Source organism: Mytilus edulis, chromosome 3, assembly GCF_963676685.1.
Source record: "Mytilus edulis chromosome 3, xbMytEdul2.2, whole genome shotgun sequence".
NCBI classification, from domain to species: Eukaryota; Metazoa; Mollusca; class Bivalvia; order Mytilida; family Mytilidae; genus Mytilus; species Mytilus edulis.
Window position 1 is genome coordinate 68,419,019 of NC_092346.1, and position 22,043 is coordinate 68,441,061.

General features: G+C 33.7%; 2 protein-coding genes across 2 annotated transcripts in view; both read left to right on the forward strand.

Moving 5' to 3' along the window:
* Window positions 1-5,294, forward strand: LOC139517236 (uncharacterized). The gene is made up of 3 exons (XM_071308066.1): window positions 1-1,053; window positions 4,268-4,456; window positions 4,849-5,294. Exons 1-3 carry the CDS (start codon window positions 438-440, stop codon window positions 4,959-4,961), a joined length of 918 nt encoding a protein of 305 aa, XP_071164167.1. The 5' UTR covers window positions 1-437; the 3' UTR covers window positions 4,962-5,294.
* Window positions 5,295-15,766: 10,472 nt separating this feature from the next.
* LOC139517256 (lysosomal-trafficking regulator-like) overlaps window positions 15,767-22,043 on the forward strand; it is a 70,466-nt gene continuing 64,189 nt past the window's right edge. The window contains exon 1 of the mRNA XM_071308096.1: window positions 15,767-15,900. The gene's annotated coding sequence lies outside the window, so the exon portion shown is untranslated. The remainder of the gene's footprint in view (window positions 15,901-22,043) is intronic.

The following is a 22,043-nucleotide window of genomic DNA, read 5'->3' on the forward strand; positions in this document are numbered from 1 at the left end:
GAGATACCAAGAAGTGATAACATTGGGTGTTTCCAAGGACTCTCACGTTCGGCAATTACGCACTTCCGTCTTTTGCATGTTTCGTACTAAGTTCCACTATAGCTGTCCATCATCTCTGAATTCAGTGGTGCGAAGAGATAAAGACTTTATTTTCCAATAATTATTTAGAGTAACTGTAATTGGAATTTATGATTTCAACTTTTCTCGTTGTAGAATAGCGATTTCATAAAAGTACTAAGGAAATGCTATATAATTGTTTCGAGCTGAAGTTTATATATATTTTTTCAAATATTTGTTTATACATATCGTATCGTGTTCATTTTATACTTCATGCGTCGTGATATGTCAAATAACTATCAGTGTTTGGAGACATTTAAGTAAATAGAAAATGTATTGAAAATTAATTCACTGATGCTATCTATTTAACGCACATTAAAATGTCAGTTGTTTCGGAAAAGAGAACATCTGCAAGGAGAAACACAGAAGGTAAACTCAAATTAGTGAGGTCTAAATCGAAACTTCCAAGTGACAATCTGAAAGGAAAAGAATTCGAAAAAGGAACATTTGCTGGACAAAAGAAAGAACATTTGAAAGATGATAAAGTTCAAAATAAAAAGCAAGAACAAATAAAAGTAAATAATATGATTGGGGATGATAAGTGTTTCAATGATTCTTCGACTACTGTAGACATTAGTTCTATCTTGAAATGTGAGAAATCCGAGCCAAATCAAAATGGAGGAGTAACAATAGTGTCAGATGTTTCTTCTAAAACTAACCATGTCAAAAAAGAACAAAATGAAATTAAAAAAGCTACCAAAAAGGATTCCGAGAAGAGAATTCTGATTCCAAAAGAAATAACAAGACTTTCAATTGACAACCAATCTGTTTTATCGGTCGACGGTGCTATTCAGTCGACATCCGTGCCAGTACAGATAGAAAAACCGCGATCTATTATAGTTCCTAACGACTCCTGGATAATGTCAGTGATTCCATACCTTCCATTAGGACTTGCCGTTGTTTATTTAATTCTAAATATTGTTATACCGGGCTCAGGTTAGTAACACTTCAATAGAAAAACTTTAAAAGAATATTTTCATTTGGTTGTAGCATAGATGTAATACCCAGATGGGTATTACATCTATGGTTGTAGCAACATAATCGTCAATTTTCAAACTTTTCATTTCACTTAATCACATTTTTAATGCAATTTAGTTTTTAACACTTGGAAACAATGTATTATGAAACTTTTCAAATCACAACCAATGTCCCCTTTTTCTTTTCTTTGTCGTATATATATTTAACACATCTTCGTCAGAAGCAGAGACTTAAACCTGCTACTTCTGTTTGTACTTGCCTTTAGTCAGGAACTTGTTGTTCAGTGGTTGTCGTTTGTTGATGTGGTTCACAAATGTTTCTCGTTTCTCGTTTTATATATATATATTGGTTTTCCTGTTTGAATTGTTTTACACTAGTCATTTTGGGGCCCTTTATAGCTTGCCGTTTGGTGAGAGCCAATGCTCCGTGTTGAAGACTATAATGGTTTACTTTACACATTGTGACTTGGATGGAGAGTTGTCTCATACCTCATCTTTTTATTTCTACATACATTACTTTAGCTTTTTGTCACATTTTTATGCCCCTCCTACGATAGTAGAGGGGCATTGTAGAGGGGCATTATGTTTTCTGGTGTGTGGGTCCGTTCGTTCGTTCGTTCGTCCCGCTTCAGGTTAAAGTTTTTGGTCAAGGTAGTTTTTGATGAAGTTGAGGTCCAATCAACTAGAAACTTAGTACACATGTTCCTTATGATATGATCTTTCTAATTCTAATTTCAAATTAGAGTTTTTACACCAGTTTCACGGTCCACTGAACATAGAAAATGATAGTGCGAGTGGGGCATCCCTGTACTGGGGCCACATTCTTGATTTTTTATCTCATTTGTTCGTTTATAAATACCAGCATATTTTAAGTAAATAAGATAATATATATATATTCACGAGAGAGAATAGCTGGTTTAAGGGTTTTGTACCATAACTTCTGGTGACGATTTTCGTAATTTCTCTACGTTTTATTTTAATGTGCCATAAAGGAAAGTGTTCTTTTCATTTCCGACGGTTGTTTTTTGGCGTTTTGTTCTAGTGGTAAAAACGCGCTTGAATCTTGTGGTCGTAATTTAGGATGTGTATACCGTGTTACAAAATATGATTGAAAAATATCATGAATTTTTTGGGTAAATTTAATCACAATATGTATTTCCTCATCGAAGATAATTTACAAATTAATTAGAATAGAGGGTGTCGCATGCAAAAATTTAACTCGTCGCTGTTTCACAGTTTCACAGAACCTAAATTGTGCTCTTTTAGTAGTTTTTGTTTGTTATGCTTCTGTTTTAATGTTATTTTTTTTTATTGTTGAAATTTTTAATATAAAAATGTTTAACAGGTCAAGATCTATCTGCCCTGAATTTTTTTAGATGAATCGGACAACCCGTTGTTAGGTTGCTGCCCCTGAATTAGTAATTTTAAGATTTTTTTCTCAGTTTTTGGTTATTATCTTGAATATTATTATATATAGAGATAAACTGTAAACAGAAATAATGTACAGCAAAGTAAGACCTACAAAAAAGTCTGAAAGACCAAAATGGTTAATTGACCCGTTAAGGAGTTATTGCCCTTTATAATCAATTTTTAACAATTTTCATAAATTTTGTAAATTTTTACAAAATAATTTCAAAGGACAAGTTCATTATAGACAGAGATAATTGTAAGGATCAAGAATTTTCAGTAAAGGAAGATCTACAAACACATCACCATCACCAAAACACAATTTTTACATGAACCCATTTGTGTCCTTTGATGCACATAGACCAAGGTAAGCGACAAGAGGCTCTTTAGAGCCTCTAGTTCTCTTTGTTTTCATTTCTCATTTTTGCTTTGATGTTGAATGTTATCTTATGGCTGAATATGACTGCTCCCTTCATATTCTTAACCAAAAGTTAACATCACAGTCTTATAAGAATAAACATGATTACACAACTTTAGAAAATAAGTGTGGTCTGCAACATGGGTCGAGATGAAAGGTGGTAAACTTGTAAAATCAAATTAGGACGAAAGAACGAACAGCAGTCTGTAAAAACTTACATACTAAACAAAGGACAGAGCAACACAAATTTCATAAATACTGATGTTGCAACCAACGGTAGACATCGCATTTATTCTGTCAGATTTTTTGCATTCCGCACATTGAAACCAACGCACTTCCCCTTAGCAGAGAAGTCTGTCTAACCTTTGAAACATGAGGATTCACAGTCTGATAATTCATAACATATTGTATTTCCAAAACACTTGAGTTCTTATAAGGTTATCAACTTGACATTAAAAATTTATGTATTTTAGAAAATTATTGACTGTTGTTTAGACTTCTTTTATCTATTGTAACCATTAATGCTTCAGCTATCATAATTAAAAGAAAAGTAACTAAAATTCAATCACCTGTAGTTGTAAACTTGTAATTGTGACAAGATAACAAGTTTATCAGTGACAGTTTACAATCGATTTCCAATGCAGCCCTCTTCCAGAAACATGACTTAATTACTTATTTAATGATTATTGTATGTGACCAAATAAAAAAACTCAGTTGAATACTGATAAAGTATTTTACATTTTTACAATAATTACATTGTAGTGTGAAAACAAGACAATTAAAACAGACCAAACTAATTTGACCCCCTTCAAAAACTTAATGAAATGGGAGTAAAGATAAAAAAAAATAACCAAGGAAATAGATTCTAGCGTGACAGTACAATGTGGCAAAATATTTTTCGAGAAAAGTAAACAATTGACGAGATGTTTTCATTAAAATCAACATCAGCTGTAACAAATGAATATCGGCACCATGCAATTCTTAATACAGCCAACCACTGAGTTGGTGCTATTGTGTGTAAATACTGTGGCGGGAATTAACCAAGCTTTAAAACTTTAAAAGTATAACATTTATATTGCCATTTTGACCCCAAAAAAAAGTGTCAGTACTTTTATTTTTATTGAATGGGTTATTATGGCATCTCGGTTAATTTGAGACACAAGACACTAAATTTTAAAAAGCATTATTATAAGCAGCTCCTTTTTAAAAGCTTTTTTTTCAAAGGTTTACGATGAACAACTAGTAAATATTTGTTAAATATGTTTGTCTTACGAAAATGGCGACAGAAAAATAATAATTGCTGTATTTTTTAATGTAGAATCACATTATTTTTACTTTTTACTTGTAGGTACAATTCTTAGTGGATTTTCTATTCTGTGTTGTGGAAAATGTCGAGTTCAAACTAAAGATGATCAGAGACTTGTAACATTGTGTGTCAATGTGTGTGTTGGTGTGTCACAATTGTTTACTGTAACATTCTTATTAGTTGGATGGTTTTGGAGTATTGCATGGGGGGTCAACATGGTTTTACTAGCTGGTAAGTAAATTATATGAATAATGTATCATAGACAGAAAAATCAGATTACCATTTTATGGAGTCTGCAAACAGTTTTATTTAGTTAGAGCATACCGAAACTATAAAACCTTGTGTAACTATAAACAGTTTTAAATATTTTCAAAAAAATCAACGAAAATGGAAACCAAGTATGGAAAACCACACCACACGTCTGAAATTTTTATGCAACTATTAAATCAGGGTTTAAACGCTATTTATCTGTTCTTGTAACTTTTACTATTTAGGCTTCGTCCAACATTTTGCAGCATACAAAATACAAAATTATTAGATACTTGGAACTCTTATCATTCGCTAACTATGAGAAGTGAAGTGAGAATCCTTTATGTAATAACACTCCGTCTTTTACATTTCAGTCGAACTTAACAGACAGAAGAAACAAAAAAGAGAACGCGACCTACAAGCTAATGTGCTAAATGCCTTTGGAAATTCAATGCCAGTAAAATCACTCTTTCCTGGAATGAAATGAAAATTGATTTTAAAATCAACAGCATATAAACTTCAAATTTATTTGTCTTGTGTACTGATGCATTAGAAAAGTATGGATTTGTTATGGTTCTAATGAAACCAGATACTTGAATTTCATTAATTGTTGAACATGCAAACACATGACTGTTAACATGTAACCTTAAGCAGATCATTCACGTTCTTGGTATAACATTAAGATTTCGGATCTGTATCAAAACTTGCTTAGTAAACATATACTAATGATAACTACTGTCATGTTTTCCCATATGCAGAAGTAAGCTAGTATAGATGTTGCACAATACCACTATATAAAGATTAAAACATGCGAAGCACTTGCTATTTTTTTTGCATAGATACGAAGTTTAGAGCAAAATTATGGATTCATAGTCATACAAAAAGATAATAAGATGCAACAAGGAGCATTGGAAATTACTATCGAATTTTATCTTAATTTGAAAGGTATTTTATCTGCTGTAAAATGTAAAAATAATCTTAGAAAATCCAGTCACTGCTTTTTCTTTGTAGATAAAATAAAATCCGTTTTAAATATTAAGTGGGATTAGAAATGCTCACACAATGTTATTTACTTAAAGAACATGAAATTGAGGCATCTTAGAATGGATTTTTATTTTCTTTAACTTTTTTGCTACCAACAATAGTTGTCAGTCATAATTGGGAAAAAAATAATCAGCTTTATGTTTTAGAGCTTCCGCGTCATAGAGAAGTTTCAATAGCTAACTATATTTTATAACAATATAAAAAAAGAAGATGTGGTACAACAACTGGAAGTGTTTAACGACATTGACTGACTATACAGCCCTCGCACGGTCGGTTCGGTGCCCTAAGGCGTTTGATGAGCATTTAAATATTTTCTGCAGTGGGTCAGGAACAGTTGGAAGACGCCGTTTTGGTAGGTCGCCATCTTGGTTTTGCTGAGTAGTTTTTGGTTTGTTTACTATTTTGATGTTTCTTTTCAGTCGATACTCCACAACGACTGTTTTCAGGGCCAGGTTGATCAGCTGGGCAGCCCGCTTACCACGACGATGTGTTGTTGGTGGATAAATCTTTGACTCTGTAGTAGATGACTGCAATTGTGCAGTTTACAATTGCAAAACTACGTTACAATAGCCCTCGGACGTCTGGGCAGCATGTGACACTCACCCATCCACAATGGGTTTCAGAGTGTCGCTGACGCCTGACGCGGGTCTACTGTAAGGGACGTCCGAAGCCTACTAGTTTGTCGTTGAACCATCTGAGCAGCGTAACATGTTGTAGCCAACGGGTAATCAGGAGCTGATCTAGCACGTCCTTTCAGCTGTAAGGACTGAGACGTGACTCGTGATAGAAAATGTGGTATGATTGCTAATGAGACAACTCCCCACAAGAGACCAAAATGACACAGAAATTAACAACTATAGGTCACCGTACGGCCTTCAACAATGAACAAAGCCCATAGTCAGTTATTAAAGGTCCCGAAATGGCAATTTTTAAATAATTCAAACGAGAAAACTAACGGCCTTATTCATTTAAGACTGTTATACTGATAAAATAAGCCATTATTGAATATCCTGACGAGAGTCAATTCAAAGTGATTCTGTTTCACATCTATTTAATTTTGATGACTTTTTCGTTCAACGGGACATATGAGCTTCTGTCATCACTTGAAGTCCATCGCTGGTGTTTGTCTTCTGTTGTGAACCTTTAAAAAAACTCATCGGCAACCACACACTCAAATATGTTGAAAACTGGCAGTAATGATTGTGGCATGTCATCAACAATGTTATATTTGTTATTCTCGTGGGATTTTGTCTGATGCTTGGTCCGTTTCTGTGTGTGTTAGTTACATTGTAGTGTTGTGTCGTTGTTCTCTTATATTTATGCGTTTCCCTCAGTTTTAGTTTGTTACCCCGATTTTGTTTTTTGTCCATGGATTTATGAGTTTGAACAGCGGTATACTACTGTTGCCTTTATTTATCAATATATTCCTATCCGAGGATAGTTATGGACCACACATGCAGCAGATGACAAGTTTTACACCTTTTTTTCTATTACGGCTTACGATAATAGTGTAGTAAGGCAACTCTCTATAAGACTCTAACAGAGATTGAATGGACCTGATCTTAGTAACTATATGTCATCGTACGGCTACTAACTCATTTTCGTGTATTTACAACAAACGCAAGGTACACATCATCATTAAAGGGGCAAGTCAACTGAATTCCTGATCACCGATTTGAATTAAATTATCATATTAGATTTATAACAAACCACAGTCGCTTGAATTTTAGTGATATATGTATGAAAAAAAAATGAAAAAAAAATACTGTTATATGTATAATATAATACATAACAGTATTTTTTTAAAAAAAATTTTCATACATATATCACTAAAATTCAAGCGACTGTGAACAAACTAAAACATTTATCCAAATTATAAAGTATAAAATAAATAAGGCACGATAAAATGTTTCACAATTTCGTGTTTAACTAAATATCGAGTTGACCACCGAAGAGTACCGATGGTTATATTAGCAATATAAACATAAATATAGATACATGTATAAAAATAGATAGAAAACTCGTGCAATTTGAATTTTCTAGGTCTGTTTAATTTCAAATTATTAATTACAAACATGTGTTAATCGTCGTATTTGCCCGTATAAGAATGAGTTGTTGTAGATCGAATCAGTCAAAGCAATGATCAAGTTATCTTTGTTTCACTTTCAATGTTGACATTATTTCCTTTTAATAACTAAACACCGTCATTTTTCATGCGTAACCCATCTCTAGCTAAGCGGTGATGAATACGGATTCAATGAGGTCGAATAATGACTTCCATGTGAATAATTCCAGGGGCGGATTTAGGCGGGGGCGTGGCGGGCGTGCGCCCACCCCCTAAAATTTGCAAAGCATGGGTTGTCCGCACGTAATAAGTATCCGAAGAGACGACGAAAGCTAGCCTAATGTCGTTGCATTCAATCTGTTTTAACATTCAAACAAGTATTACTATATAAAACAGTAATTTAACAGAATTATTTAACGTGATTACTAAGGGAGCTACCATTTGATTTTTATGGGGGGGGGGCTAGGATGAACAATTTTTTCCTGCATTTTTTTTTAGTTGTAATCACTGTCCTGCCTTTTTATTTTTCACTGTATTCGGTCCTGCCTTTTTTTTTATTAGTTTATCCTGACTTTTTTTACCTAAATTGTCATCCTGCCTTTTTTTTTTTGCAAAGTGTCTCATCCTGCCTTTTTTTTTACTCAAAAATCCTGTCCTGCCTATTTTTTTCAAATTTCATCCTAGCCCCCCCCCCCCCCCCCCCACCCCACCCCCATAAAAATCAAATGGTAGCTCCCTAATCAACTGACCTACTGTTTATTTAAGTTCTATAAAAATGTTACACTTCAAAGGAAGGTGTCAAACGCGGTAAGTTAAAACTTTACTGCGTTTGATGACACTATCATAGGCTTTCAGCAGTTAGAATAAAACAATTGTGACATTGTAGTTGCAGTTTTAATAAACAATTTCTTTGATAATCGAAGTTCAAAAACATCCCTACATCACTTTCCCACGAAGAAGGTGGAAGTGCCCTACCCGCTATTTTGGTTATTTCATCATGGCACGACCAAGAAAGCAGTCTAAGTTAGATTCTTTCTTAAGGAAAGATAAAGATTATGGTTCAAGCGAGAGGTTAGTTTGTTAATTTGACTCATTATTTAATATCTCTGTGACAATAAATGATTCTCACTTGCAACATCTAAATTTTGCCGAAGCATGCATAAACGAGGGGGAGGACAGGGGGTACCCTTCTCCCTTCTCCCATCCCTCTTCTCCTTTCTCATACCCCCGTTCTCCTTTCTCCCATTAGAATAAAACATCTCCTTTTGAGATATTTTTTCTTGAAATATTAGATCATTTTTTAAAAGGAGAGATATTTATTTTTTCTCCTTTCTCCAACTTTTTCGTCATTTGCTTCGTCTCACTTTGCGTCTGTCGGTCCGCCTGTCTATCTGTCAACTCTTCACATTTCCTTCGTCTTAACCAAGAAATTGAAGTTTGGCAGGGCTAGTGGTTATGGAGAGTTAAAGTAATTTTAAAGTTAACCGATTTAATTCCACATTATTGTCTGTATGCGGCGTGCATATACAACGTCCCTACTTTATTTTCCACCGAATATATTCGATTAAATTATAGTAATGTAGCACCAGTTTTCCCAGCAACCATTGACATAAAATTCGTTTAATTTTTTTATATGGAGAATCAGTTAGCACCAGTTTTCCCAGCAACCACTGACATAAAATTCCGTTTAATTTTTTTATATGGAGAATCAGTTAGCACCAGTTTTCCCATCAACCATTGACATAAAATTCGTTTATTTTTTTTATATGGAGAATCAGTTTTTGTACTCAGAATTGTTTCTATTCTACTTTTGTTCAGTCCCGTTTTCTGGTAAATATATAGAGGTAGTCAATGAACAGAAACTAATAGATTTTTTTGTTAATTATGGTTAATGTAGATTGTCATTTAAATTATGCGGTTTTAGATTGAAACTTTAATTTCTCGCTCATTTTACCACAAATGTTTCTCGCCACACTTCGCTTGGCCAGATATCTATCTACATTGCACCCACTCTAGAAGAATATTTCAATAACTTTGATTATTTTAACCTCAAAAAATTTTTCGCCTCCCTCCGCTCGGCGAAATTTTATTCTGCGCCCCCCCCCCCCCCCCCCCATACGTCAAATCCTGTATCCGCCCCTGAATTCATCATCTGTTTCGTAGATTGTTTTGAAAAAATTGAACCATACAAGTAAATTATTATTTCACTATTACAGTAATAATTGATTGAAAAAAGTCCTATTTTTATATATCTCGTAGCTAGTGCCCCTTTAAATTGCTTTAATTTTTATGAATAGAAGACTGACAATTTGGTCATGGTGACTTTTTTGTAGATTTGGCGTAGCTGGTATTTTAGTTGCTGATTAAAATTTCCTTCTGATTAAAGCAGCCTTCAACAATGATCAAAACCCATAGTTTTATAGTCACCTATCAGGGGCGGATCCAGGATTTTTGAAAGAGGGGGCGTAGTAAAGAAAAAAAATTTGGGCCCTTTTTTCGACTAAAAACATAAAATAATTGAAATATGCACTTTTTAAACGGTTCATGGCGTGGGTCATGCATATTTTGTAGTTGCTGTTAAGTTGTAAAGGTTGGACATTTTCGATGCTGTATTCTCCCTATTAATTGTCTATTATAAAATGATAGTATGGATCCAAAGCTATGTACTGATACATTTAATGTGGGATTTGTCAGTAAAACATAGACATGGACAATTCTCGCACGTATGTTGTAAGTTAAGTTAGAATAACCTCACAGATTTCTTGTTGTAAACAAGATATACGCTGGGCTATTCAATTGAATTTGAAATACGACCGACACGAGTTAAAAAAGACAAACAAGCAATTTTTATCCAAATGTTTGGTTGATATTATGTTTCACCAACAACATTAAGGGAAGTAAAGGGTTCCAAATCAATCAAAGGCTAAGAATGAGTCTGAAATGACAACGAATTTATGAATGAATGAATGACGGCCGACAAATGGAGACATAAAACCCACACCCAGCAGGCAAGTTGCAGTCTGGTCTTGAAAAAAGTATTCCATATATATATCAGTTCGGCGAAACAGACATTCCTGTCAGACATGAAAACCCCTGCCACAAAATATGCCCGCTTTTATACATCATGTTCATTTAAGGGGGCTCCTGGGTATAAATCATTTTTTTTTAATATAGGATTTCGCTATATTTTTTTTTATAAATGAACTTTATCCTATACTTAATAGAAAAATGAAATTAAAAATGGAGTCACCGTTCATTTAACTCACAATCATCCTCCGGAAGAAGCATACATTTTTGTTAATGTCCTTTTTATTCTGTTGAACTAATAGGCGAAATTGAGGTAATATCGAAATAAAAAAAAATAACCTAATTACAGAAATCGCTTAATTTTACAATTATTTAGTTTATGTATAGCTTATTTGAAAACAATAATAAAAAATATTGGTCACCGATGAGATAAAAAAGATATTCAAAATTTAATGCCAAAAATGGCATTTTTGCATCAAAGGGAGATAATTTGGAGCTTTTTCAATGATATAAATATTTTTAAAAGTCTTCTGCCGGGGCCGAACTCAACTGAATCGATTTTTTTGGTTGATTTTTGTACAAAATCATAAAGTAATAACTAATAGTGTAATAAATAAAATTTGTAATAAAAAAATAAAGGTTTAATTTTTTCCTGAAATTTTTGTACCCACGAGCCTCCTTAACGCTAAATATTCTGTTTTCGTTTCTTATAGGAAAAGAGTGGACAAGACTGTCTCCTCAAATCAAATGGTTCGTACTTACGACTTTTAATCTATATAGACCTTATACTGACTGAGGATCATTATTCAGCTATATTATTTTAAAAAAAGGCTGGGGTTAAACATGTTTCAGTAGTTAGATAATATTGCTGTGCTGTGGAACTTTTTTTCATGAGAGTGTAATAGTCTATAGAGCATTACTTTCTGTTTGGTGGAATAGTGAAATAGAAGTCAATATGTTCTTGCTAAATCCTGTGTGGCTTTGAGGGTGTCATGATTGTCATCCTCAGCCTACGCAATGTGTTACTGTAATTTGAATTTCAAAATGACTGAGAGACGTTTTATTCGACGCACTGCAGGTCAACTCCACCATAGCGAATCTCTATGACTTTGATAATCAGTAAATTCCAGCGAAAAATATCTTTATAAGTCAAGAATTGTCACATAAAATTAAATAGTAGTACACGGGAAATGGCAAAGTTCACGAAGTCTAGTCTGATTAATCATTTTACAAAAAAAGAAAAAAAAAAAGTCCAAGCCAAGGGGGGGGGGGGCGTACGCCCTCTACGCCCCCCTCTGGATCCGCCACTGCCTATAACAAGGTCCAAACATGACACAAGTGAAACAATATAAACGAAATAACTAACGGCCTGATTTATGACGATCAAACAGCAGCTAACAATAATCATTGAATTAGAGGCTCCAGACTGGGAATAGGATTTAATATTTTCTTTCCATGTCTTTTTTTCCGTGTATATCACTGGCAAATGGAACCACCAAAGGAACTGCAACAGATGAAGTTGCAACAAGACAATTTCATGACAAAGGAATATTTCTGATTGACAATATTAGTGTATCAAACAAAACTCCCAACAGAGAAAACCCGACTATTGAAGGAAAGTAGCTTATTCGTGACACCTTATGTGTATTTTAACTCTCTTGATGTGGCTAACAAAACGCAACTGACAAATTTTGGCAAAACGCAAACAACAACGTAACCAATAAATGGAGAAGACGGAACTTAGTTGAAAAACTTGTGTCTAATCCATTTGTTTTGAACAATAAAATATGTTTAAACTAACCAATAAAAGTACAAAACAAAAAACGGAACATTAACACTAGTAATTTTGGGGCCCTTTATAGCGTGTTGTTCGGTTTGAGCCAAGGCTCCGTGTTGAAGACCGTACATTGACCTATGATGGTTTACTTTTATAAATTGTTATTTGGATGGAGAGTTGTCTCATTGGCACTCATACCACATCTTCCTATATCTATTAAGAAAAAGAACATTAACAATATGAAAGGAAAATGTTCTTATTATTTATCAAAATGAAGTTTTATTGAGAAATGTGTATATATGCTGTAAAAGACACCAGCCACTATTGAATTTAGTAATTGTCAACCGAGGTTGACGAATTCCATTTCTATGTTTGAACCTTGATTTATTACATAGAATGCATGGACTGCATATCTGCAGGTATTATTGGAGGCGTATAAAGTTAAGGAAGGAACCCGGTGCCCGACCCTTTTGTGGGAACAATTTGGTTAGTTATAAAGGGAATCACTGAGACATGACTGGAGCGATCCCTCGTAGTCATTCAGTGAGCCCCAACGCCTTATGAACATTTCTGGATCCGCCACTGATTACGAAACCTTTTCAACAAGCCTCTGATATACACTAATAATTATAAAAGTGGAGGAGTAAATCTACAACAAGTGAGAAAAATCTGCAACAAGTGATAATATAAAAAAAAAATGAGACAACCTTCCAGAAGAGACCAAAATGACACAGAAATTAACAACTATATGTCACCGTACGGCCTTCAACAATGAGCAAAGCCCATACCGCATAGTCAGCGGTACACCATTAGTCCCCATCAATCTTCAATCAGCTGACTGTGGACTTAATTCACAAATCGGCCACATATGTGATTAGTCATGAGATTCCAGGTACATAGTAGTACCTTGTATAAACTTAGCTTTTTGCATATATATCCAGTACAGTAAAAAAACAAAAAAACACTCATGTTACGCCATATTTTTTGTGATAAAAAGGAATGTAATGACTCTTTTTAAGTGTCGGTATAATGAGACTATTAGATGACGACTTATTATTAAAAACTCACTAATTTATAGAATATTTACAACATTATTGTATTTCATCGGTGCTTAGAAATCTCCAACACCGTATTTGAATACAAACTGCAAGTGTATTAAATTCATTACAATACACCCAGTTCGTCGCCCTCTTTCGGAAAATGATATTAAAACTTGTTGAAGTTAGCTAAAAAAAAAATAATGTCTCAATGAAAGCTTATAAAATGGTTTTGTTAATGTGTCTTTTGAATTATTTTCATAATGCATGTCTCCCTACAACACAAACCATATGGAGCGTAACTCAGTTATGAAATAGCTTACAAAATGACATCTCATTTATATGCATTTGACACAGGACAATATTATAAAATATTATAGAAAATCGATAGAGTGTTGAACTTAAATGTTTGAATCAAGTTATGCAGGTTCAAATAATAGTCACGTCAAACAGAGAAGTAAAACTCCTCAGTCCGAACTTATGAAACTGCCAGCCCAAACTTCCAAAATAGATTTGGATTTTTAAATAATAAGAATCATATCATTATTTTCACACAAAAGTAGCTATTTCGTCATTAAGTTTATCACATAAAATGACAAAGATACTTAAATTAACAAAGGACTTCTAGTATATGCATAACCTGAATATAGAAAGAGATAGATACCCAAGTTTAGAAATTACAGACATAAATTGTAACTTATATTAGGAAACAGCAGAAAATGAAAGGCATTTTTATAAGACTATCATGTTCTTAAAAAATGCAGAAAGCCATTCATCAATGATCTTATAAAATTATCAAGATTTCTTCAGGGTGATTTTTTTATATTTTGTTTATAATGTAAAGTTTTATAACATAACGTTTTTCATTAGTCATTATAAAATTATTAAAAAAACATTTTTGACTAATGAACATAATTATGTTATAAAACTTTACACTAAATAAGATATTTTGACAAACAGAAAATGGCAACACCCGCATCTAAAAAAAGTAAAATCCCAAAAATTCCGAACTCCGATGAAAAATGTCCCGTTAGTTGGTAAACTTCATCAATAGTCAAAATTTTGATAACTATATCTTTGTTGATTACATATTATGGATTCGTAATTTTTACTAATAACTGTTTAAAATAGTACACAGAGGACTCAGTTTATAATACATTAAACTGGCATTATTATTCGAAGAAACTAGTTCTATATACTGAGGATCATATAGCTAACTTGATTTTGATTTTTCAATTTTTGTTGTTTTAACGCCACTTTCAGCATCGTCTTTTGAGCTATTTTGTGGCGACCAGTTTTTATTTTTACACCAGTATCTTGAACAATTAATCTTAGGCGAAATAATACTGGTTTGTGCACCGATCATATTCACTGTAAAATATTCCTGCACATGCACACAGTTGCTTATAGTATCAATCAGTTGCTTATCGTGCTACACTACAAAAGTAGTGGTACTCCAGATAGTGGAGGAAAGAATAAAGAAGAAGAAGGTGGAGGAAGCCGGATTACCCTGAAAGAACCACCCACCTTAGATAGGAAATCTGACAATCCTAGTCAATTAAGGTTGGAGTCGAGTGCACCTGCAAAGCTTACCTTGAAGTCTGGCGTCACAGGCGGATTTAGGAGGGGGCCCAGGGGGCCCGGGCCCCCCTTTTTGGTAACAAATTTGGTTGCTTATATAGGGAATAATTGAAGCGTGACTGGAGCGGGCCCCCTCTTAGGTCAGTCAGTGGGCCCCCACTTATGAAAATTTCTGGATCCGCCACTGGGCGTTTACAGTTTTAAACCACCATTACAATTATTATTTATTCCCAATTACATGGAAAATTACTGTCTAATTAGCTATTATTTTTTTTATCAGTTCTGTTTAAATTTAAAATGTTGTACGGCAATGTTTCCCAGTGGCCGATCCAGAAATGTTCCGATAAGTGGGGGCCCACTGACTGCCTAAGAGGCGGCCCGCTCCAGTCATGCTTCAGTGATTCCCTAAATAAGCAACCAATTTTTTCCCCAAAAAGGGGGCCCGGGTCCCCTGCCCCCTAAATCAGCCTTTTTTTCTATTTTTATGCATGCCTCTATTTTTCGGTGGTATATATAGGCTGTATAACGTTAAAATTCCGTTTCACCTTTCAAAAATCCTGGTTCCGACCCTGTAGTATGTTTATTGTGTTAAGATTACATTTTAATTATCAAATCTACCCTTCAAAGAGCAATTTGATCGTCTATAAAATATTTCTGTATTTTTATTTTAATAGAGAACGTTGGATATCATTATGTAATAACATGTTGGTATTTATCTCTCTCGTTTTCATTTAGGATCATTTGTTAACTGATATTTGATTGGTTAATTTTTGTTATGCAAAAGTTAAATTTAGAAATTTCACATGCTGTGAGACGATGTGACAACACCGTCTTTGAATTATATACATTAGTATGTCAGAATATAGAACATTGTCACAATCGTAATAGGTTGAAAGTGAGTTTTAATCTTGATATTTGGCTGATCCAAATTTACAGCCGGGAATTGTGCCATTAAATTATTGATAATTCTACTTTCTTTTCAAAACCGGGGACTCAATTTGTTTTATCCTGTTGTCACCAGGATACATTGTTTACCTGTCAAATAATTTAAACATAAAAAACATGTCACTCATAATAAAATAGATAGATTTTCTTGAAACTGCAGTTAATCTTGAAGACATGCCCTTGTTGTTAAAATGACCGACTTCATGCTTATCAGACTGTCATGGTTGCATGTATACATGTAGCTGCGAATGGTACAAACTCTTATGGTCCTTTTTATATTTTTTGTATTTTGCGGACGGTCTGCAAATAGTCAAAAGAAAATATCAGGACCTAAGAGCTAGTGTTCCGCAGCTAGGTATAGCATTGGGCTGCAACTCATTTCATAAAAGAACTGATATAATTAATGCATTTTAAATAGTCTTAAGCAAGGACGTATAACTAACATACGTCCTTGTCTTAAGACACAAACTGAACAGTAAAATAAAAGACATACCTGCCAACCCTCCTGTTTTGAGCGGGAGACTCTTATATAGAGTAAAATTTCCCACTTAATGGTATTGATTTTTTGAAAAATGACGCTGAAAGCGGCATGTTTCTGATACTAGTGAACAGAACTTCCATTACATTTCTCTGCCTACCGCGCTTGGTTCGTATTTACTTTCCAGTACATTTTTCCTACTGCGCTTGGTTTCGTATTTACTATTTTACACAAACTGGAATTTGCTTGTATTATCATTTTTGTGTAGTAATCAACCGGGAACCAGTTTACATACCTCCGGTACTTCTTATTACCAAAAAGATCGAAGTGTACCAACCAATGTTGTTGAGATACTCTTAAATCTATTTTTATAACTTTATTGATTATGTGAAGTAAATCTAAAACATTGTTAAAACAATTGGCTCCACCTATCAGTCATTGTTTTATGATTTTAAAACTTTTGCCTACAATGTAGTTTACATGTATTAGTTTGTGATAATTAGGTCAGTTCAAGATGATCCATTACTGATAGGCAAATGTTAATTGATATGCCATTGTATAAGCATTAGCGCATCTCGTTTCCTTTGAGAATTTTTTTCCCAATCCCCTCGATCATGGTTTATTGACCTGTTTAAGGCTGTTAACTTTTGCTTAAGTTAATATGTATAAGTTTGTGATTATATCAGTTTTAGAAAAAAATTAAGATGAACCGCTAATGTTAAGTCAATGATATTTGGTATGCAAATTTATTGGCATTTGCAAGTCTCATTTCCTTGGAGATTATATATACCGGTATAGTCCCCTCATCATGGTTTACTAACTATCAAACTTTTACATAGTTTGCAAGTTTATGTTTAGGTTTGTTTAAGAGGAACGACATATGATAAGTCAACGGTATTTGGTATACAGTTGTATTAGCATTGGCACATCTCATTTCCATGGATATTGTTTAGCCATGAACCTTCATTCATGGTTCATTGAATTAAGGTAGATCATAGGTATATATTTCCTCAGGTAGATTTTTTATACTTTGCCAAATAAAGATTTTTCTATGCCTTTTCCAAAAATATGATAAAAAGTTTTGGGCACCATGCTATTTTTCAAGCTATGGGACTTTCGAAATTGCCAAAATTTGCTTAGAATTGTTCATGAAAAAACACATTTTTGTGCATAAAAAGAAATCTTTTTATAGAATTTTGAAATAAAATATAAGAAGATAGGTTTTATAAGTGCTTAGCCTTTAAGAAAATAAAAATTAAAAAATGGTGTCACAGAACTTGTTTTCTTGTTACAAGTAAAAAAAAAAAATTTCTCTATCAGTCAAGTATAAATTTTGTCAAGCCTTTGACTTTCGTCGCATAAAGCTCGACATAGAAATAGTGATCCAGTGGCAGCTACCGTGGCGCAAGCTAAGTTCTTAAAAGCTTTATATTTTAGAAGGTGGAATACCTGGATGCTTCATACTTTGTATATAGATGCCTCATGTTAAGTTTTTTGTCAATAACATGTCAAATGTCCTTGACCTCATTTAAATGGTTCAGTGACTACTTGAAAAAAAAATTAGGATTTTCTGTAATGTTAAATTCTCTCTTATTATTAGAAATAGGATAACTATATTTTGTATGTTGCAAGGTCCTCATGCCCGTCAGAAGTTTTCACTTGACCCCAACCTCATTTCATGGATCAGTGAAAAAGGTTAAGTTTTGGTTGTCAAGTCCATTTCTCAGATACAATAAGCAATAGGAGTAGTATATTTGGTGTATGGAAGGATTGTAAGGTGTACATGTCCAACTGGCCAATGTCATCTGACCTTGACCTCATTTTCATGGTTCAGTGGCTATAGTTAAGTTTTTATACGACCCCAAAAATTAAAAATTGGTCATATATTGGTATCACATCAGCCTAGTCGTCGACTGCGTCGTCTGAAGACTGATTGATTCCGGATAATAACTTTTTGTATAAGTAAAAAGAAATTAATAAAATTTTAACACAATGTTTACAACCACAAAAGGTAGCTTGGGATTGATTTTGTGGGTTATGGTCCCTAAGGTGTAGGAATTAGGGTCCCAAAGGGGCCAAAAACAGCATTTATCTAGTTTCAGGACAAAAAGTTGTGTATTAGTATTTCAATTGTTCTGAAATTGTACCACAATGTTTAATACCTTAAATAGAAGGTTGGGATTTATTTTAAGGGGTTATTGAGCAAACAGTCTAGGAATTAGGCCCCGAAAAAACTTGTGTTTTTCTGTATGGATCTTTCTGACATTGTACCACAAGTTGCCATATAGCAAAGGGAAGGCTGGGATTCAGTTTGGGGTTAATTTTCCCAAAAGTGTATGAATAAGAGGCCAAAAAGGAGCATTTTTCTAGTTTACAGACAACAACTTGTGTTTAAGTGTATGGATCTCTTTAAAGTTTTACAAGAAGGTTCAATATTACTTAAGGAGGTTGGAATTGATTTTGGGGTTAAGGTCCCAATAATTTAGGAATTTGGTCCCAATAATTTAGGAATTAGGGGCCAAAAAGAGAGCCTAAAATAATCATTTTTTGTAGTTTTCAAACATTAACTTATGTTTAAGTGTATGAATCTCTCTGAAATTAAACCCCAAGTTTTCATACCATGAAGGGATAGTTAGTACTGACTTTGGGAAGTTATGGCTCAAAATGTTTGGGAATTAGGGACAAAAAGGGGAAAAAATAGGTATTTCTGGTCAATGAACAAATAAGACAATTTAAAAGCAGTATAAGGGAGGTAATTCTAAAACAGTAAACATACAATGTTGGGTATATTTGGATTTACCTCCCTTACACTACTTGTTTATTATGTATAAAAAAATGTCATGTTTTGGACTAATTGCAAAAAAAAGTGGGGGTGGTAGTTGTTTTCAATTTTTTTTTTCTTCAAATTTTTGAAAAGTTAAAAGAAGAAATCTTTAATTGCACAATATTCCGCAATAGATTTGTAAGATCTTGACATTTGTTTTGTGTAAGAAACTCATATTATGTCAAAAATTTGATCGCAATCCAAATCAAGCTGTATAAAGCTTGAATGTTGTGTCCATACTTGCCCCAACTGTTCAGGGTTTGACTTCTGCGGTCGTATAAAGCTGCGCCCTGCAGAGCACCTGGTTGTGTTTGGTCTGTTTTTTATACAACCGCAAAAATTGTAAATTTTTTGGTCGTATATTGGTATCATGTTGACGTTAGCGTTGTCGTCGTCGTCCGAATACTTTTGGTTTTCACACTATAACTTTAATATTAGTAAATAGAAATCAATGAAATTTAAACACAAGGTTTATGACCACAACAGGAAGGTTGGGATCGATTTTGGAAGTTTTGGTCCCAACAGTTAAGGAATAAGGGGCCAAAATAAGCATTTTCTTGGTTTTCGCACTATAACTTTAGTTTAAGTAAATAGAAATCTATGAAATTTTGACACAAGGTTTATGACCACAAAAGGAAGGTTAGGATTGATAATGTGAGTTTTGGTCCCAACTGTTTAGGAATTAGGGGCCAAAAAAGGGCCCAAATAAGCATTATTCTTGGTTTTCGCACAATAACCATGATAACTTTAGTATAAGTAAATAGAAATCTATGAAATTTAAACACGAGGTTTCTGACAATAAAAGGAAGGTTGGGAATGATTTTGGGAGTTTTGGTCCCAACAGTTTAGGAATAAGGGGCCCAAAGGGTCCAAAATTAAACTTTGTTTGATTTCATCAAAAATTGAATAATTGGGGTTCTTTGATATGCCAAATCTAACTGTATGTAGATTCTTAATTTTTGGTCCCTTTTTCAAATTGGTCTACATTAAGGTCCAAAAGGTCCAAAATTAAACTTAGTTTGATTTTAACAAAAATTGAATACTTGGGGTTCTTTGATATGCTGAATCTAAACATGTATTTCGATTTTTGATTATGGGTCCAGTTTTCAAGTTGGTCCAAATCAGGATCCAAAACTATTATATTAAGTATTGTGCAATAGCAAGAAATTTTCAATTGCACATTATTCAGCAGAAACCTATGCTGTGTCAACTATTTAATCGCAATCCAAATTTAGAGCTGAATCCAGCTTGAATGTTGTGTCAATACTTGCCCCAACCGTTCCGGGTTCAACCTCTGCGGTTGTATAAAGCTGTGCCCTGCGGAGCATCTGGTCTTATACTGTATGCGATAGGTCTACTATATTTGGTGTATGTAAGGTGTATACATTGTATATCTAGCTGGCAGGTTCATCTGACCTTGACCTCATTTTCATGGGTTAATGGTCAAAGATAAGTTTTTGAGTTTTGGTCTTTTTTCTAATACTATGTGCAATAGGTCAACTATATTTGGTGTATGGAAATATTTTATGATTTATATGTCAGTTGCGCAGGTTTTATTTGACCTTGGCCTCATTTTCATGGTTAATTGCTCAGTGTTAAGTTTTTGTGTTTTGGTCTGTTTTTCTTAAGTTATAATAAGCAAAAGGTCTGACTGTCAATTATATTTGTTGAAGAATTGTAAGCTGTACATGTCTGCCTGGCATGGTTAATCTGACCTTGACCTCATTTTCATGGTTCAATGGTCTATGTTTTGTTTTTTTGGTTAATGTTAAGTTTATGTGACATTTGTAATAAAACTTTATATTTAGAACTTGCAACATAATATCAATGATAAGTAAAGGAGGTGAGACATTTCAGAGTGTGTGCAGCGTGTTTACTAAAAGAGTTATTTCCCCTTAAATGGCCAAGTTGGAAAAAATGATTTAAAAAACACAAATATCTGGTATTTATTTAAACATTTTGAATTATGCAATTAATCACCAAAATTTCTTTCTACAAATAAACAGTTTATCTTAAAATTGCCAATCTGTCTCCAAATTTTCAGATTTGGGCTAAAGGTCTAGACCAATTGTGAACTGTGATTGTACAATCCAAGAGGGCGGTATACCACTTGTATGTTAAAGTATTGCTATTTTTTAACTAGATTCACGAAGTATTTATATGTAATTGATTCCAATATTGATAAATAAATTTTGAAAAATCCGGTTTACTGTCATTCTGACAGCTCTTTTTAATTTGCATTAATTATCAAAATTACAAAAAAGGTGAGACCTCTGTGTTAACAGTTTATTATATATATATGTAGGACTCTAAAGTGTGATGGTACTCTAAAGTGGAATGGTCACGCTAAAGTGCGATGGTCTACACTAAAGTACGATGGTGTGTCACGCTAAAGTGTGATGGTTGTGTGTTTGCTAAAGTACGATAGAACACTAGGGTAATGTTTAAAGTCTAAAACATTAAAGTACATGGATGTTAAAACACAAGTCGCGTTGCAAAAGCTAGTAGACCTACATGTATGCTAAGGTATAACATACGATGTGATAGGCTTTATGATTTACGGCTTAATTGTATCTAAATTTAAAGGTTTGACCACGTTATAATTGCTATAAAGGTAATGAAGTTGTCACAAAATACTGTATTTCCTGTAAATGAGTTTTAACAATTATGGCGTTTTGGATAATTGGTGTAGCTTGCCGTTCAAACAGTCTATTGATAATGTGAAAACCTCCACATACAGTCGTCATTGCAAATACAAAATTCGGCCAATGTCGGTATAAGTATAAACATT